This window comes from Athene noctua, chromosome 1 (genome assembly GCF_965140245.1).
Source record: "Athene noctua chromosome 1, bAthNoc1.hap1.1, whole genome shotgun sequence".
NCBI classification, from domain to species: domain Eukaryota; kingdom Metazoa; phylum Chordata; class Aves; order Strigiformes; family Strigidae; genus Athene; species Athene noctua.
In genome coordinates, this window is record NC_134037.1 from 102,516,760 (window position 1) to 102,535,435 (window position 18,676).

The following is an 18,676-nucleotide window of genomic DNA, read 5'->3' on the forward strand; positions in this document are numbered from 1 at the left end:
AGGAAAAAAAAAAAAGATAGTAGTTCTAGAACATTTTAAAACTAGTGCAAGAAAATAAAGAAAAAAAAAAGTCTATTTGTGCTAGCTAATCATGTTAATTTTTGTCTAAAACCTCAAAAATTCTCAAATAAAGCAAAAATAATACACAGTCATTTTTTCAACAATGAAAGCAGGGACAAATGAACATTTGAAAATAAAGATACACATGTTCACTTAACTATGTGATGATCTTGAAAAAGATCAGTTCAGGTTGGTATTTATGCATTTTATGTTGGCGCAAGGGCTTTACTGATACTGCTCATTCCAACTTTCAAACTATAACAGTTGCAGATCACAACTGTAATAAACTGTAAGAACAGTTTATTAATCTTGCTGCTTTTCCTCTACTGTAAGCACGCAAAACATGCTTGTTTTTGTAGAAAATCCCCCTGTCTGTGCTGGACTGGGTATGTCACCATTAAAAACCTTTCAAGCACAGATGCAGCTTATTCCAGCAGAACTACTACAAGAAATTATGCCAACTCTCTGAACAGAACAAACTACTTTATCAAAGAGGCTCTTATGCCTGGACTGTATCTATTACTTAGGGATGACACACTTCCACGCTCTCACTGCTAAATCTACGCTAAAAAGCACCAGCCATTAGACTTATCACAAGCCTAATGCAGCGTGAAAAGGCATGATCACTGACCATCAGAGCCACATTATAAAACATAACTGGAGTTATGCAGACAGAACTTTTCTGGAACTGATGTGGAAGTATACCAGCAAAACTCTGAAAATACTACTAGAGTACAGCGAATGCCCAAGCAGCACACCAACACATCCATGACTGCAGACCTCTTCAACTACGCTACAGACTTACCTCTGTTGCAAAACTTCATAGATACAGAAAGGCTCCTTGGAGGAAACTGGAAATGCAGCTTATACCAGCAGGACTTTGGGTTTTTATCTCAGTATAATCATACTAAATATATAAACTTTACTGAAAAAGGACACATGGAGCAGCAGGAAAACTGCACATCTATAAGGTGATGTAGTATTTAGCTACAGTAGAACCACCTCTGTCAAGGGCACAACTGACCTCACTTAAGGCCACACATATACTTAGAGTATTATCAACTCACATACAGGTATAATATACAAGGCAAGAGGCCGAAGTATCAACAAAACAACACAAAATACATGAGTATCATACTAGTGAATAACCCAAGTTGCACCAATGAAAGCACAATTGGGCTCATTTATCCACATGGTGAGCTCAGTGACAACAAGCTATAGGAAATGCAAAGTACTACTTGCAACAACAACAAAGAAAAAACTTAAGCTCAGACACAGCCAAAGAAATACATCAAAAGAACAAATCTGATATATTTAAATACTAACCACCAAAGATCTCAACTCCAGATGAGAAAACATTTTGCTTTAATGCAAGCAAGTCAGATAATCATTTGGCAAGCATTATGTCCTGAGAGAACATAAACTGGTCATTTTTATCATATTTTTGTCATTTCTTCATTATTTTCACAAATTAATGAAAAAAATCCACACACAATCTGGCAGACATTAGTGCATATCAGAGAAATTTTATTGTATAAAAATACACTATTACTAAAAAAATTCACTATCTTGACCCCAAGACTACTGTTAACAAAAAAGCAAAACAATCGCTTCCAGAAAGAGTGAATTTCATTTAATAAGATTTCTGAAATATGTAAACAAATCCTGTACTCCACACTCAATAGATTTTTAAACAATTAAAGTTTTAGCAGGTGTATTGTTTAAAAAGCTAAAATGTTAACAAGGTCATGCCCACAAAAGTCTTTAGGAAAAAAATTTTATATCCAGACATATGTGTATTTCACAGAGATGTCATTCAAAACCTTTCAACACCAACAGGCAAAGAAATTAAACAGCTTTAAAATTAATCACAAATTTTAAAAGATCTCCCACTTCTTTCAGGAACGAGCAAGAGGCATGGGGAAGCCAAGCCCTCCTCTAATCTGTCAAAAAACATAAAGAACTAAGCAAGCGTTCCACACTCCTTAGCGGGCACAGCACGAGCTGGGCTGGCAGCATTACTTGCTGTTCCTGCATGCAAATGTTGTTGGTATTAAACTCAAGTCTCATGAGCACTGGTCAGGTTACACAGAAATGGAAACACACACAAAAAGTTTTGATCAAAAGTAGGAGACCAATTTCAACACTCTCCCTAAAAAACAGCACCAAAATAAAACTTTAAAAGCATATTAAAGTGGCGCTGCCTAACTTTAATAATTTGGAAAAAGCACTGCTTCCTGTGAAACAGAATGATAAAAACTTGAATATGTCAGCGTAACCCCCCCCCAAAAAAAAAAAAAAAAAAAACCAAAAACAAAACAATTACCAAGTGAGTAACCGCAACAAAATGAGTTATCTACCCACCCACCAAAAAGGTACTTGCCCTTGTATTTTTGCAAGCACTTTTAAAGGTACTGCAGACTCTTCATTGAAGATTACTTTATGTGCTACACTAGAGCATGTTTTAAAGGTGGATTTCTGTTTTAATGACATAGTGTATTTTTTTGGTCATCATTCAGATGATTCAGAACAGAAGAGGATGTCCTTTCCAATCTTTTTTCTTCCTACACTGGGAATGCATCTCATGTCAAAACCCACCTATCTTAGAGATATGAAAACAAGCTCTCAAGTGATGTTTACAGGCTTTAAGCTGCGAGCACAGGCCCCTCCAAACCAAGGCAGCTTAGTACCTCACAGGACCGTGATCCAGACGACTCAGGGGATGGGGAAAGCCTGAGAAAGCAGCAATTCAGGGTCGCAACCCTGACGGGGCCCTTCCCAAAAAGACCCGTGCCCAGAACAATCCACCCTTTTTGCTCTCCTGCACACACAGAGCCAAGAATCCTTCACGTCTCCTCAAAGCACACACAGATGAAACCCCTTACGGCAATTTCTCAAAGAAAGAAAAAGAAGGGAAGGAGGGAGAAAACAAGCAGCTTCTGGGATTTCGGGGAGAGGATCTCAAAGCCCGAGAGAGTAACGCCTCCGAGACAGAAAAGAGAAACGGCCCGAGCGGGGCACGACGGCAACGCCCCACACGGCGCGGCGACGGCAGAAAGGGCCTTAAAATGGCGCCCGTGGGGGAGGAGAGTCAGAGTGAAACTGCGCAACAAACGCTGGCAGGAAGCCAGACAGCGCCATCTTCCCCGCGCTCTCCCACTCCCACTCGCACCGAGAGCGGCACGGCAAGCGCTGGCCGCCGAGCCCGGGCCCGGCCGCAGCCTCCGCCGGAGACGCTCTCCCCTCCTCTCCTTCAAAGCCGCTTCGTTCTGTACTGCCGAGCCCCGAGGAGGAGAGGAGCGGGGAGCCCAGAATCGGGGAACAGCAAAGGCCTCCACATCTCTTTCCTTCCCCCAGTGATAATTTAGGAACAGTTCTAAGTGAATACAAACGTGCCCTCTGTACGCCGTTTAATTTTGTCCGTTTTTTAACATTACCATACCTGCTTTCTACCATAATCTCTTAAGTGAATTTTGGAATTAAGAGCAAAACCAAATTATAACAAGTACTGAAGTCCGTCCGTCCCCCCCTCCCCGCCCCTAAATGTGAACTGTGAGGATTTCTGAAAATCCTCCACAACCAACTACTGGTTTAAGCCACAAGTAAAACTATTAGTAAGCATTGTTTCTTTTACGGAAAATACTCCCAGCAGCACAAAGGATCAGATTCACATCCACTCTACAGCAAAGCCAAACGGGTTACTCCAGAAAGAGACGGTTTATTGTTATATTTTTTAAAAAGGCGTTACAGTTAAATATTCTCTCTCCAAACGGAAGGGAAAAAAAAAAAAAAAACACAACACAACACACACAAAAAAAAAAAAAAAAAAAAAAACCAACCAACCCACAGCTGAAAATTCGGTCCCGAAAAGGAGAAAAAAGCGCATTAGCCCAAACCTACCGACCGAGCATTTCGCGCACACACAAAAAGCAGCACCGTTTCCATTCCTTGGTTAAAAGCAGGAGGCACGGAGCAATTCAGAGGAAATTGCAAATAAAGAACCGAACAAATCAAATCAAATCTAGTGGCGACACCGAAAACGAGGAAACGAGTGAAAAATAAATCCCCAGAAGGCACAAATCTGAGACATAAGCTCAAAGAAATGACAAGATTAGGGTGGTGGCGAGTGGACGGGGGAAAGGAAAAAATCAAGCCAGGAGTGAAAAAGGAAAAAAGAAAAGAAAAATCCTTCCCAGCTCCACAGCCAGGAGAGAGACGAAGTGTCTCCATTTTCCCGACGAGGAGGAAGAAAGAGTGTTTCACAGACCACAGAGCTTTAGAGAAAAGCAAAGAAACGAGGGGGAAAAAAAAAGAGGGAGGAGATTTGAAAAGATTATTTTTCTTTCTCCCTCACACACTCTCTCTATCCCCCTCTCTCCCTCTCACTCTCTCTCTCACACTCACACATACACACACACTCTCTCTCTCTCCCTCCTCTCCTCTTTCCATCCCTCTCTTGATGGCCATCAAGGGGGCGGAAAATAAAAAAAAAAAAAAAAAAAGACAACAACAACAACTAATTTTAAACCGGCTCAATCAATGAGTCATTAAAAGAGATTTTTCTTCCCTCCTCTCCTGAATTTGCATGGCATCAGCAAGAAAAAGAAACCCACCCCAAACCTCTCCCCTCTCTGCAGCTATCAGCCTGGACCTGAAACCTTATCTCTCCCTTCAACCCCCCCCCCACCCCCCCGCTTTTATTTTAAGAAACAACTTTTTTTTTTTTAAGTGCCCTCAGGAGCCACCACCACCACCCTCGCGGAAAAAATAAATATATAGTTCATTTCCATGTGAATCCACATCTGCCCAAACAACAGCCACCCACAAAATATCCCTCTTCTTCCTCCTCGTCTCCCCTCTCGCTCGCTCTCTCTCTAGATATATATTTATATACATAGCCCCAGAGCCAATAGCTCTCTGGGCTGAAACCTAATATCCTGGTTTTGGCAACTCCTGGTTGTTAATTTGCTCCTCTTTCTTTTCTGTCTGTCTGGAGATAGATTTCCCCCCTCTCTTTTCCCTCCCCGAAGGAAGGGAGGAAGGAGGTTGTGTGTTTTTTTTTTCCTTGAAATTTTTATCACAAAATTATAATACACTCAAAGGGAAACTCACCGTCATGAAAAAGCAGTGCCTTGTCAACGGGGTTTCTTCGCCATCACATCAGGGGCTGGCAGTGTAAGAGAGAGAGAGGGAGAGCGAGAGAGCGAGGAGGGAGGGGGGAGAGAGCGAGAGAGGGGGAAAGAGAAAGAGAGCGAGAGAGGAGAGACGACGAGAGGAGAGACGGGGAGAGGAGAGGAGACGAGAGGAGAGGCGAGCAGAGCAGAGCTCCGCGCTGCACCGCACCGCGCAGCACAGCACCGCGCCGCGCCGGCGGGGCCCGGCCGCGCAGCTCCGCCGGGAGACAATGCCGCAGACCGGCGCCCGGGCACACGCACCGCCGCCCTGACATGATGAGTCCCCAGCTCCAACGCGATCCTCGCTTCGCGTTTTTTACAGTCAGTCCCTTTAAAAAGTTTAGCTGCCTTTTTTTTTTTTTCCTTCTTTTTTTTTGTGAGAAAGCCGTATATCTGGCAATCTATACGTGCCTCAGATGTTTACTTTTGGTTAAAAGTTGGGGGGTGTTTTGGGTGAGAGAAAAGTATAAAACCACACAGGTTTTTCCCCACTAAAAAGAACATTAATTTTAACAACTTGCTTGACTTCCTCCATATTAGAGTTGTAAACCACTACACGCGTGGGGTGGAAAAAATAAATGCAGGGTCACCTTGAAAAAGATAAGATTTGATCCTGATAACAAGTTGCAATATTTTGAATATTTTTAGATACGTTCTTACCACCCTTGGTGGAAACAAATTATGTGAATTTCAGCTGCTTAAAAAAAGTTTGGGGTAACCTAAAAACTAATTTGAAGTCAAAGCTTATAGCACTGGGAGTTCATTGATACAATTCTACAATTTATTTCAGCTAAAAAATATATTAATTTTGTTCAAAGCTTTCTGGTTATACAAAGCAAATTCAACTTAAAATAGTCACTTTGTTCATTAAAAATATAATTGAAAATTCTTTATTCAGATGATTCACAGAAGCCTAGTTTATTTAAAACCAAACCATTTTGATTGAAAATAGTTCAATTCTTAGCATGTAGAGATATTTGGGGTATTGATTTTAAAACAAGAAATTTCTTTAAGACCCTTTTTCTGCTAGTAATGTTAATTCCCAGGGACTTGCACACAGCAACCTTTTTATTTTTTTCCTAAGAAAAAGTAACTTTGTTAAAACTCCTTAGAGACAAAGACTTGAAGTCTTTACTTAGTAGCACATTCTTCTTTATTAGCTTTACAGCTCGAAACCACTTACAGTTTTTAGTTTTTAAAGTACAATTACAAGAAAATGGTTATGGGCAGCGTACTTAAGTGGAGCTTCTTGAAGAAGCTGGCCAGATTTTTTATGTTTAAAAAAAAAAAAGTCAGCACCTCAGCATCATTTTCAACAAGCATCTGGTTATATTAAGTGATCAACCAATTCATATTGTAATATAGAAACAAAGGTTAAGCCTGATGCCAAACCTTTGCCAAAGCCAAGACTCACCTGCGATTCTTGTTTACATGCATGACCACAGTAGAAAACTTAGGTGAAGTTTCAAATCGCTCCTTAAATGGAAAGGTGGGGCGATAGCAAACAGGCCTTAACATGAATCGAACAGATCCTCTGTGCCATCCAGACACAAGCATGATGCTGCCTAGTCCATCAGCCAATATATTAACTTCACTTTTCATAAATACAGTATGGACATAAATGCCACATGTCAAAGAGCTCAGCATCCTAATTGTTCTTACGGCCTATGCTCCTGACCCTAGCATTTGAAAAATCGAAAAGGCCAAACTTCAAGGTCCTTAACTTCAGCACATGCTTCAAGGGGCCAAACTCTGCTCTGAATTAAAGCCTGCTCAGCACCACTGGCTTCAGAGAACATTGCTCACATAAGAACTTGTGAGCTGAAGGGACCCCACAAGCGTTCCTCTGACTGGGTTAAGAGGAAGGAACTTCGCCTCAGAGGTTACGAGGCAGAACACCTGATATATTATTATTATTCTAGTCCTACAGAAACCACAAATACCGAAATAGGCAATACAAAGAAGGAACAGGAGGAGGACAAATGATTTTGAACCAATTCCTTCATCATAAGAAGCATGAGGAAGCCTGCGCAAATTGTCCACGATTGTACCATAATATACACTTACTTTTCCTGAAGCATGTTTCAAAGTAGTGTTGGCAATAACCTTGCTAAGCAGAGACAGTACAAAAAGGGAAGGAGAGCTAACATCTATACAATGAAGCACCAAGATTTATCCAGATCTACACAAGTCAGTTTAAGAATGAAAACCTTCACATATTGCCACTGAGTGGACAAAACCAAACCAGAACACATTGTACCCTCTGCAGAAGTAAATTTGCATTTATTTCTATATTTGCTATATCTGTTCAGAAACAAAACTGGCTCAGGTAGAAACAGTTACTAAAAAAAAAAAAAAAATCAAGGGTTGGCTGTGACTTTATAGGTCAGACTGAAGTATGTATTTAATGTTACCTTCAATACTAATAACTTTGAATGCAGCCTTCAGCTGTAGTGTTATCACTTTCTGGTGTACTACAGAATTTTCCAGACCGCACTTGTAAAGAAATACTGCTTTTGCCGTGAGGTACTCATGCTTTTTATGAGGATCACATGGTGTTTCTGAACTGAGTGTTATTGCCCCAGGAGGTTGTCCCTCTCTTCTCACTGCCTTACTGCATTAACACAAAAGACCCTAATATGTCAAAATTCTTCTACCCCAAGGTCACCTGCCCAAAGCTGTCATCCCCAACCAGAGTCCTCCAAATTACGTACAATGCACATTCTGTTGCTCTCTCTCCTTAGCTTCCTCAATCACATTCATTCATTTTCTCATTCATTTGCCTGTAGCAGATTCAGAAGGAGTAAGGGGAAAGAAGCATGAGAAGGCAAGATCAGTGTCAAAAAGGAATAGGAGAAATCTTTAGAAGACAGACATTGGCATAATAATTCTTAAGTACAGCTACTGGGAACGTCATGTGCACCCATCACACAACATACTACTTGGCTATATTTTGACATCAGCTGTCAAACTGTGACCATGCTATTTAACAACTACCACTCTCATAGGTGTGCGAAGACACCAAATGACATTTGGAGTGAGCCGAGATACTTAGCCCTGAAATGACAGATTGTGCAGAAGTGAAAACAAGGCTTAGATATTGAGAGGAAGAAAATAAGGGGGTACCAAACACCCTCCTTATTCATTCTGTCTACAAGTTTCTCTTAGATCAAGCCACTTTATTGTTATCCAGCCCATTTTTCCAGGTCTGCATCACAAGCATTCCAGTTCTTGTGCAATCATAAATTAGTACCCCAAAAGCAGCAGCAGATTCATAAGAATTTAAGGCCTAAGCTATTTTCATTAAAGGAATGAATTCCACAGTCATCCCAAGATCCTTGCGTGAATAGTTGTTCTGTACCTCAACTCACTGCATCCTCTGAGGTGTACTGGATGGAAAGGAATGCCATTTACTCCACTGCAGCCTTGCTTCCTCAGACCAAGTGCCTCACCTGTACTGATGGCACTTCTTCCTCCCATGCTTCCATCTCTCTCCATCCCTTAACATGTTTCTGGTTTGTCAGCTCATGGTCAGACACATCATTTATCCAGCTACATACTGCTTTATTAATTACTAATTTAGATAAAAATAAGTAACTCTAAGCTTGAAGGCACAGAAACAAATAGGTCATCATGAAAAGGTACAAGCAGTAGAAAGGTAGAGGTGACAATGCTTGGAAAGTAGGGCACTCAAATACAGTGACATGAAGGGAGACAAGGGCTTTAATTTGGAATACAAATGCAACATGCCACATGAAAAATTCATGACAGCTGTATCAACCACCAAATTTTGTATAGTTGCCACCAATACTTTGATGACCCACCAGTAAAAATTTCCTAAATATTACAATTTCAGCTTGATACCAGGCCTTGCTTACAAAAAACAGGGTCATAACTGCATGATGTAACTTATAAAGCTGTATGATTCCAGTATCAATCATCATACCCAAACACAGGACTATCTAACCAAAACATATGTTAAGAGGTGATTAGTTAGGACATAGGTAGTAAGAGGAGGTAACGAAAAGCGAACCTCAGAACAAGAAATTTGCACCAATACCAAAAGACAGACAGGTTTCTACAACTGGAAATAGTGTGAAAGCTAACAGGGCTGTTCTGTGATGAATCCAAGGAACTGTGCTTCTCTGAGATGTGGATATGACATCCAGAAGGCAAGTAAAACCAGAGAAAATGCGGTGACTGGACCTCCCATTGAAACAAATGACAGTGCAAAAGTATTATTGGAACAGAGCAAGAATAACTATATCATGCTCTAGGTTATTTAAATAGAGTCTCATATTCTTCAGCTTAGAGTACCTTAAAAAGGAGAATTAAGTTTGAAAGATTAATAGCTCTCACTTCCAATTTAGAGTAATCTTAAAATACTCAGCCATTGAAACGTATCGGGAAAAGAAAAAAAACCTCCGGAGACAGAACTTTACTACAGCATCTGGAGAAATAATCTTCAATGACTAACACCACCAAAATTTATAGAAGAAATTTAAGCTAAAAATGATGGCATAAATTGGGAGAAGCTTCCATAATATTAATAGTTAATTTGGTTAGCATAGATGAATGGGGAAAAAAAAAATCAGGTAAGCAAAGATACAGAAATACATAAGAGTATGTTAATGAGTAGATGGACACAAGGTTTAAAAACAGCAGTCAGGCAATGAATATAACAAAAGAGCCATTCTTAATACAACTGAGGTGCTATGGATGATTTTAAAAAGAAAAAAAATCAACTATTAATAGAAGAAACCTCAACAAAAAATGGAAGCCTAAAACATGAAACAAGGTGCTAGAGCGATAACAGAAACACAGTGGAGTAGTAAGTTATACCAAAAGCATTCACGTTCAAGAAAGAAGCACAAACATGCTAAGCTATGCTTGTATAAGGACAAGACAAAATGGAGGAACAGAAAGAACATCATGAATAAAACACCGAAGTCACAACCTCTGAGAAAGAATGGTTTTACTCAGGTATTTTGGGGACCCTATCAGAAACCAGCTGGATAAGATCTGGATGTGAATAAAGATTGCTGTAAGATAATTCTTAATATTATCACTAGAAAGTGTATCAATATGAATGGAATTTACTCTCTCAGATTTAGACTGAAGAACAAATGCTAATAATAGGAAGAGGCAGTCCTCCTTCAAAATGATAACTGATGGATTGTTTCATAAGATGGATAAAAGGCAAAAAGAATGCAAGTTTAGTTTTGTTAACTAATGAATATACTAGAAGAGAACTAACAGAAAAATCAGTAAACTTGGATACAATGACTTCAAGTTAATTTAATTTACATTATTCAGAAAAATAAATGGAATATGTTTGCCATTAAGAATCACAATTCCAAAATGGAAAACTCTGACATACTATTGAACCTAGGTGGTTCACTGAACCAATAACCAAACACAGAATACAATGCCTTAAAAAAAAAAAAAAAAAAAAAAGTAAAAACATCTGAAGTCTAAAGTAAAGCACTGAAAAAAATCTCTTAGGTATTCCAGAACTAATAATTACCTCAAAGGGAGAATCTGTAAGACAGCACCTGTAGCTTACATACTTAGTCTTTGGAATTTAACTAATGTCAATTAGCAAGTTAGGATTCTAAACACCAGTTAGCAGCTAGGCCTGGACCTAACCCAAGTGCTCTTCTGTTCTTGAACTTTTGCGTTTAGCATATTTGGGCTTTGCTTTGTTACTCTTAAAGGGCCTCTTGTCATAAAATGTTATGCTTTGAAGTCTGTCCCTGGTTTTGCAGGATAACTCATTTTCATGGAAATGAATTTGTTTCTCCACCTTTGGCATTGGGAATATCAGGTTCTCAGAAGGAACCAGCTCAGACTTGTTTCAAAACAAGTGCATGTTGACTGGTCAGAATATAATTAGTATCTTAAGCATTCCCATTTCAAAGCTTTTGCATTACTCACAGTAATTAATATGCACCAAGTAAGTTTTATAGTTTTAGCTCTCTCTAATTACTGATTTAAAAACACACATATTTTACATTGTCTTGCCTTTCCATATGGTCAAATATATAAAGCACAACATTTTAGTCCAAACAAAAGTTTTTTAAAAACAACCAGTATGCCAAACATAATTTTAAAGGATTTTTTTTTTCCAAAAGAACACAGAGATACAGTAACTTGACAGTCACTTTTACCGACTCCCCATTCCACCATGAAAAATGTACAGTCTACAGTAACTTAAATGAATCATAATATAGCTTACATCTTTAATGCCTGATCACAGTGCCAGAGGAGTTCAAAAAGCCTTTACTAAAACCAGCAGTACAATACAATGGTTGTGCAAGCCACTGAAGTACCTACTTTGTAGCCAGAAGTAATTATGTTCATCTGCTAATCTCTTCTGGAGAAAATCAAACAGGCAGAGATCACATCTATCAGATAAGAGCTCTATGCAAGACAGGGGTTGCTGCTTTTCTTAAAAACACAGCTGAATGACAAAATAGCATCTTTTTGTGTGTGTGATGGTGCAATGTACATACTTCAACACCCTTTGGAATAAAAAATGTCAGCATTGGGAATACATTCTGATGATAAGGAATAACTCTATTTACTTCCTTCCTTTGCTTGCGTGTGTGAAAATCTACATCTTGAGATTGCACCACAGCTATGAGGTTCCTGACTTTAGCAAGCTCAGGAACCTCGGGTTTAAGAATCCATTATTTTGAGCCCAGCCATCCAGTTGCCTCTGTGGATCTTGCTTTTATTCCCCACTCTTCTTAAAATGATGATGGAATGAGACAGGATCTTGAACCTTCACCTGAACTATGCAATACATCTCACTTCAAAAAGCTATGAGATGAACTAGTCTAAATCAGTACAAAATGTTTCAGGTAGATAGCGCTCAAGAGCGATAACCATGGGATACAGATTTAAACCTGTAAGCATGCATAATGCAGCTCATGTTTTGGGAGTTTCACAGCACTAGAACCAAGTAAGCAAGTGCAACCGGCAACTTCTCATAAAACAAATGACACTGTACAGTCCAAGCAACAGCAAAAGGTCTTACGGAAATGACTACTACCTACTTTCAAACCAGAGAGGAACTAAAGCACATCCGGGGGGGAAGTAGAAAAGAATTATAACACAGACAGAACTACGTACCTTACTTTTATCTAATATCCTCAAACAGCTAAACTGCTTGTTGCAGCTCACCAAAATGAGCCCAAGCCTGGAGTAGAAGGCTTACATTTTATTCAGGTGGTTACCATTTGGGAAATTGTAAATCTTCTGTTCTCTATGGCTTATAATAGAGCTCACTAAGCAGCCTTAAAAGATAAAAGTTGCTGCCAGCAAAGTCAGGAAGAAAATTGTCAGTCTCTGTATTACCACAAAAAAAAAAAAAAAAAAAAAAAAAAAAAAAAACCACCAATATCAATTATACCAAAACCTCAAATTGTAAGTGTGGAAAGTAATTTTGAAACATCAAGATGAGATAGTTGAAGAATTTTACTGCTCCCTTTTTAATTTTTCATTATGGTCATACACTTCACCTTCTTGTATCTGGGGTTATTTTGCTTCTAACCCCAAAGTCATTTGTGCACATTTACAAGGTGGAAAGATTCCAGTTTCTCCCAGAAGCTCCTATTCACAAGAGTATTTGGTCCTCATTAATTTAAACCCCCAATCACCTCTAGGAAAAACAATTCAGAATACCTAGCCTTCTAAGTGCCCAAATGTAATAGTTATACTGCAGCATAAAATACTTAACATTTATTTTGGGCTGTGTATACTAGTGTTTTCTTGTAACCATTTCATATATAAAGTTGTGTTACCCACTGCAGTTCATCTACCCAGTCACATCTGTGTAACGATACCAAAGCCACACTCCAGTAACATTTTGTGCATACTGAAAAACGGCAAAAGCCTTCTTCTGTTAGTATTCTTATGTACGCGATAAGCACTTACATCACTGTTACCATCTAAATCACCTACAGTCGTGGGAGCATAAGGCAGAAAAAGCCTGCTATGTAAAATGAAACTTACGCATCTTTCTTATGGAACAAAATAGAAATAAGGAAATATTTTTAAAATTTTGTTAGTGAATTGATTGCACCATCTTTCTGCCTAGTGTAACATTACTGCAATTACTGCAGGAGTGGTTTTCACTATTTATTAGCAAAAATGCCTAATACTTACTAAATGCACCATTTAAACACATTAGTAGGAAAAAAATGAAGGGAGAATATTTCAAATTATCCATCCTTTTTCACAACTGAGCATTCTCCCTTTCTACAAGCTAAGAGGTTTTATTTTTTAAGACCCAAAATCTCATTTTTCAGAAACAGAATTCTGGACACATTACCATTTTAGCGTTGTGACAGTTAAGAGCTGTAATGCATTAACCACAATATTACCCATCCTGCTGCCCCCCATCCGACCTGCTCCAAAGTACTACTGCTGTACAACAACCTCGAGATCTCACGATTTCATATTGTAACAATGATAAGGAAAGAATATTATCTATTTGAGTGCAAGTCCTTTATGCATTGTAAGGATTAAAGGCATTTCACTGCATTTCTACTCTCATTCTTACTGGGCTGACATTGTTACATGTAAGATTCAGGTACTCCCTACCCTCTAACCATGTTCTATTACGTCTGACAAATTAAACTGTATTTCTCAGGAAACAACATCTACTTCCAAGCTAAGGCTACTTTCAAATGCTAACCTTAAGTAGCATAGCATTCTGTACTTCCAAACAGGAACATTGGACAAAAACCTCATACTTATCACCAAAGGGAGGACAGTAAATTCAAAGTTATCTGCTTTGGGTTTACCACCTTTTTGTTTCAATGGATAGTTTTAGGTTCTATGTCAATTTAGTATAGTAATTTTGAAACGCCAAGGGAAGGGAGAAGATAGTTGCAGAACTGGAGAGGAGTTAAATTTATTTTCATATGTTTTTAAGAGTGTTTCAATTTGTGTTAACTTTGCAAAAATTAACACTCCATGAAATATAAGACCAGTTCTCAAAAGAATAGATAAGAATGATGGTCACTTGTCTACTTTGTAGCCAGGCATACTTCATTTCTGGTTCCTGTTGCAAATTCACTTAAAATGCATCTCCTAGTTGTAAAAAAAAACAAAAACAAAAAAAAAAACCCAAAAAACAAACAAACAAACAAAAAAAAAACCACCACACCACCACACACAAGAAAAGCCTTTCTTGCCATGTTTTCATAGAGGCCTCCATGGATTTCTCCTACAGACCTCTCTCTAGGGCACAGCAACCCACAGGCGCTGCTCTCGCATTTTCCATCAAGAACTGAACCCTCTTCTGGAACAAGACACCCAAGAAGAAAAGCAGCCTCTGTGGCAGCACCTTTGCAGTTACCTACAAGTATTTTACAGCCTTTTTCATCACTACTTCATAGGATCATAGAATGATTCAGGTTGGAAAAGACCCTTGGGATCATCGCATCCAACAATCAACCCTCCTCTGCAAGTTCTTCCCTACACCTACACTTCACTGCAGAAGAGGAGACGGCTGGGAAGGTTTATGAAAACGCGGCATGTACAGAACCCCCTGAGGCCATCGGGCCTGCGAAGCCGCCAGCCGGCCCCAGGCCGGGGGCTCCGCGCCTCCCTGGGCGCGGGCAGCGCCACCACCAGGCACCTGGCGGGCCCACGGGGCAGCCTGACGCCCGCCAGAAATACGCGACCAGATCAGCCAAGACCCGAGCAGCCAGCGCGGCCCGACTTTTTTATTTTTATCGGCAGGTGGAGAGCTGTGGCCGCCGCCTGCAGCAGGCGGCCTGGCTGAGGCGGCTGAAGCGGCTGCGGCCCTCAGCCGCCCTCCCCGCCACGGAGCCGCCCTCCTCTCCTCTCCCCTCCCCGCGGCGGGGAGAAGACGCCCCCGGCCCCGCGCTGGCTCTGCCGCCCGCAGGAAGGGCGGCGGGTGGGGGTGCTGGCAGGCGGGGCCCCCCTCTCCGAGCCACCGGCCCAGGGCAGGGCCGCTGCGCGAGGGGAAGGAAGGGAGAGAGGGAGAGGAGGCGGGAGGGAGGCAGGAGCGGGCACTTACGCGCGCAGGGGGGCGGGCGGGGGAGGGCAGAGGGTTATTTATAGCCCGGCCGCTAATTTGGGAAGCGGGATAACGCGCCCCACCGAGCGCGGCACCTGCCGCCAGCACTCACCCCATCCCGCAGAGAGGCGCCGGCCCCTTTAAAACCACGGGAGACCCCGCCCTCCGGCCCTCCTCCCCGCCCGCCGGCAGCCCCCCGGCCCGCCAATCGGCGGCGGCGACGCAGCCGGGGCTGCCGGCAGCCAATCGGCGGGCTGCTTAGTGACCGGAGGGGAGGCGGGCAGCCAAGATGGAGGCGGCGGGAGAGGCGGCGGCGGCCGAGGAGCTGCGGGGGCCGGCCGCCTTCGTGGCTCCCCTGCAGCCCGAGATGGCCGCCGCGGTGCTGCCGGAGCGGCTGCAGCGGCGGGAAGCGGAGCGGCAGCAGGGCGTGGAGCGGCAGCGGCAGAAGAAGGAGGCGCAGGTGGTGAAGGAGGAGCAGAGCGAGTTCTTGGTGGCCGCCTTCGCCCGGGAGCGAGAGGCCGTGGAGGCGCTGCTGGCGGCGGGGCCGCTGGAGGAGGCGGCCGCCCGCCTGCAGGGGCTGCAGAAGCTGCTGACCGAGAGCGTGCGGTTCCTGCCGCCCTACGAGGTGCGGCAGGGGCAGGAGACCGTGGCGCGGCTGCAGGGGGACCTGGCGGCCCGGCGCCAGCAGCTGCAGCCCAAGAAGAAATTCGCCTTCCGGGCCCTCAAGAAAGAAGCGGCGCCGGGCAGCGAGCCGCGCCCCGCCGAGCCCGCCCGGCCTGCGCCCGCCGCGCCGGCCCCCGGCTGCGGCCCCGCCGAAGGGGAGGCGGGCGGGCCGCCGCTGTGCGGGTTCAGCGGCGCCGAGGAGCAGGCGCTGGAGCTCGGCCCCGCGGAGCTGCTGCAGCGCGACGTGGTGCTCGCCGGGCTGCGCGGCTGCCGGGTGCGGCTCCGCGGCAACGCCAACACGCTGCGGGTGCGGGACTGCCGGGGCTGCACCGTGCTCTGCGGGCCCGTCTCCACCTCCGTGCTGGTGGATGGCTGCAGGGACTGCCTTCTGGTGCTGGCCTGCCAGCAGCTCCGCACCCATCGCACCCGCGACAGCCGGTTCTACGTGCAGGTGACCAGCCGAGCCGTGATCGAGGACTGCACTGAGGTCTCCTTCGCCCCCTACACCTGGAGCTACCCCGGCATCGAGGGAGATTTCCAGTCGTCGGGGCTGGACAGGAACAGAAACAACTGGAACCTGGTGGACGACTTTGACTGGCTGGCGACGGACGAGCCTTCGCCCAACTGGAGCCTCATCCCCGAGCATGAGAGAATCAGTTGCTGGGACTGACTGGCTGCAGAGGCAACTCCCTGCTGAGCAAGAAATAGCGGTGTAAACGCGGTCTTGATTCATAAACTCTGGGGCTTGGTCCCAAATATGCCATTAAATGATTCCATTCGGTATTTAAATTGTGAATTACAATGTATGATTGGATTTTTTCAGTCGAAGAATACCAGTCACACATAGCTTGCTGTGCTTACACGAGCTGCTGCTGTAATCTTTGTGTGTTACTGTGGAAGTTGCCATCTACTGCAGTACCTCACTGCTGAGTTTTTCTAATTAAGGCGGGGCAAGGGGCATTGATAAACAACAGCTTCTGTTAGAGCCGTTGTGCTGCTTTCACTCACCCAGGCAGAATCTAAATTAGCTGCAAGTAGTACAAGCTGTACTGGAGTGAAAAGATGAAATACGAAATTTTTCATATTTTTGTGGTTCTCAAGTTGCAGACAACAGTACACTATATATTACAGCAAGTGCAGGAGAGGACTTCTGTGAGGTAATGGAGACAAAAGGTTAATTTAAAGGAATTTGTAACTGAACAGCATAGCCTAGCCTATGGTATAATTATGAGCCAGGTTCTGTTGATGTGGCTGAAATCTGTAAGTGGCCTTTAGGCTTTTATTTCATGTGAGTTAAGTCTAAATGAAAAAAGGCTAATGTACATTTAATGCTCTCCTAATATATTAACGATTGCTTGAAATTAATGAACCTATACAGGCTATATAAATAAATCTTCACAGTCTGAAAATATGATGTAAAAGGATGCTCCTTCTATAAAGAGTTTTAACCTGAGACTAATGAGTGCTTTGAGTGTACTTTCGGGGTGTGTAGTAAGTGCTGATTAACATTACAGAAGCTAGGTAAACTGTTCAACTTCAGTCTGAAACGTAAGGGGAAAAATGTTCAGGTATGTCCTACTAGTTGTTTCATCAGTCCACCAGACAATATGCTCAGTGGTGCTGTGATCTTAATTTACAGCCCCCTGCTACTGCCCAAGTGCAGTGTTGACAGAGCGAGTCAGGAAAATGACTGAGGTGCTATATTCCAGTTCCAAAAGCGCATGTTATCTTGCATAAAGTGCGCTCCTTAACTTGTGGCATTTTGCAAGAAATCACAGTTTTATCTGGGCTAAGAATGAGCTTAGAGTTGTATTTAAAACTACAAAGTATTTATGCTGCCCTACCATCATATATGTGCCTCTAACAGAAAACGAATACTAGCTAAACAAACTGCATCATTGCTAGTGGAAGTTCTTGAAACTTCACTTGAGTACTTGGCTGGTTTTGAGCAGAGAAACTATTTAAGTTCTTTTCAGCATATTTAATGTAAAAGGGGAGGGATAAAAAGGGAATTTTTATGTTCACGACTTTGATTTGTTTACTTCTGTTAATGATTTTGAACTTCAAATATATTTGTTCAATTGTTTCAGTTGTCCCTTGACTAATGATTCTTCTTTTCATTGACAGCATGGTAGAATGACTTAAAACACCCTTAGTCTTGCTTTAATATACATAATTTTTAATACCTGTTATTAGAGGGATGTGATCAGATGAGGCTCTCGAGTATCTGAACACATCCATCATAGTACCAAACCTGATTTTGTAGTTAATCTTTCTTCCCCACATACCCTCATAGTGACAGATGCCCTTGGCATCCTCTCATCCTGGGACTGCAAATTGTTCAGTCAGTAGGAACTACAGAAATGCCTTTGTTCAGCTAGCCAAAAGCTATAAATGCTTATGTTTACTTACTATGTTGATGGACACTGGCAAATCTAGAAATGCAGAGACTACCACTAGACGGTAGCAGGTATCAGATGTGGGCTTCTCAGTACGCTTCAGACTGGCACGTGAGTGCATTCCTGTATTTGCTGTTGGTCCATAGCACGCAGTAATGGCTGAATAAACAGCATGAGTCAAACCAAGGAAATTCAGACCAATTTAAGTCTGAAAATGCTTCCCTAGTGACATTTTTCAGAGGTCAGTTACTGATGTCCCAGTTCCTAATGTTTTCTTCAAGTACTTAATTTCTGTCAAAGCAAAATTATTAGGCAAGACTCTT

General features: G+C 42.5%; 2 protein-coding genes across 4 annotated transcripts in view; one reads left to right on the forward strand and one right to left on the reverse strand.

The window, feature by feature from the left end:
• Positions 1-15,421, reverse strand: part of BICRAL (BICRA like chromatin remodeling complex associated protein) — a 43,311-nt gene extending 27,890 nt beyond the window's left edge. The window contains exon 1 of one of the 3 annotated variants that reach the window (XM_074897129.1): positions 15,404-15,421. The gene's annotated coding sequence lies outside the window, so the exon portion shown is untranslated. Of the gene's footprint in view, positions 1-3,960; positions 4,899-5,172; positions 5,923-15,403 lie in introns of those variants that run through there. The other 2 variants (XM_074897127.1, XM_074897128.1) reach the window with 2 other exon arrangements.
• A 45-nt stretch (positions 15,422-15,466) lies between these two features.
• Positions 15,467-18,039, forward strand: TBCC (tubulin folding cofactor C). Its single transcript, XM_074897130.1, has one exon. The coding sequence runs from the start codon at positions 15,581-15,583 to the stop codon at positions 16,622-16,624; it is 1,044 nt and encodes a 347-aa protein (XP_074753231.1). The 5' UTR covers positions 15,467-15,580; the 3' UTR covers positions 16,625-18,039.
• The last annotated feature ends 637 nt before the right edge of the window (positions 18,040-18,676 follow it).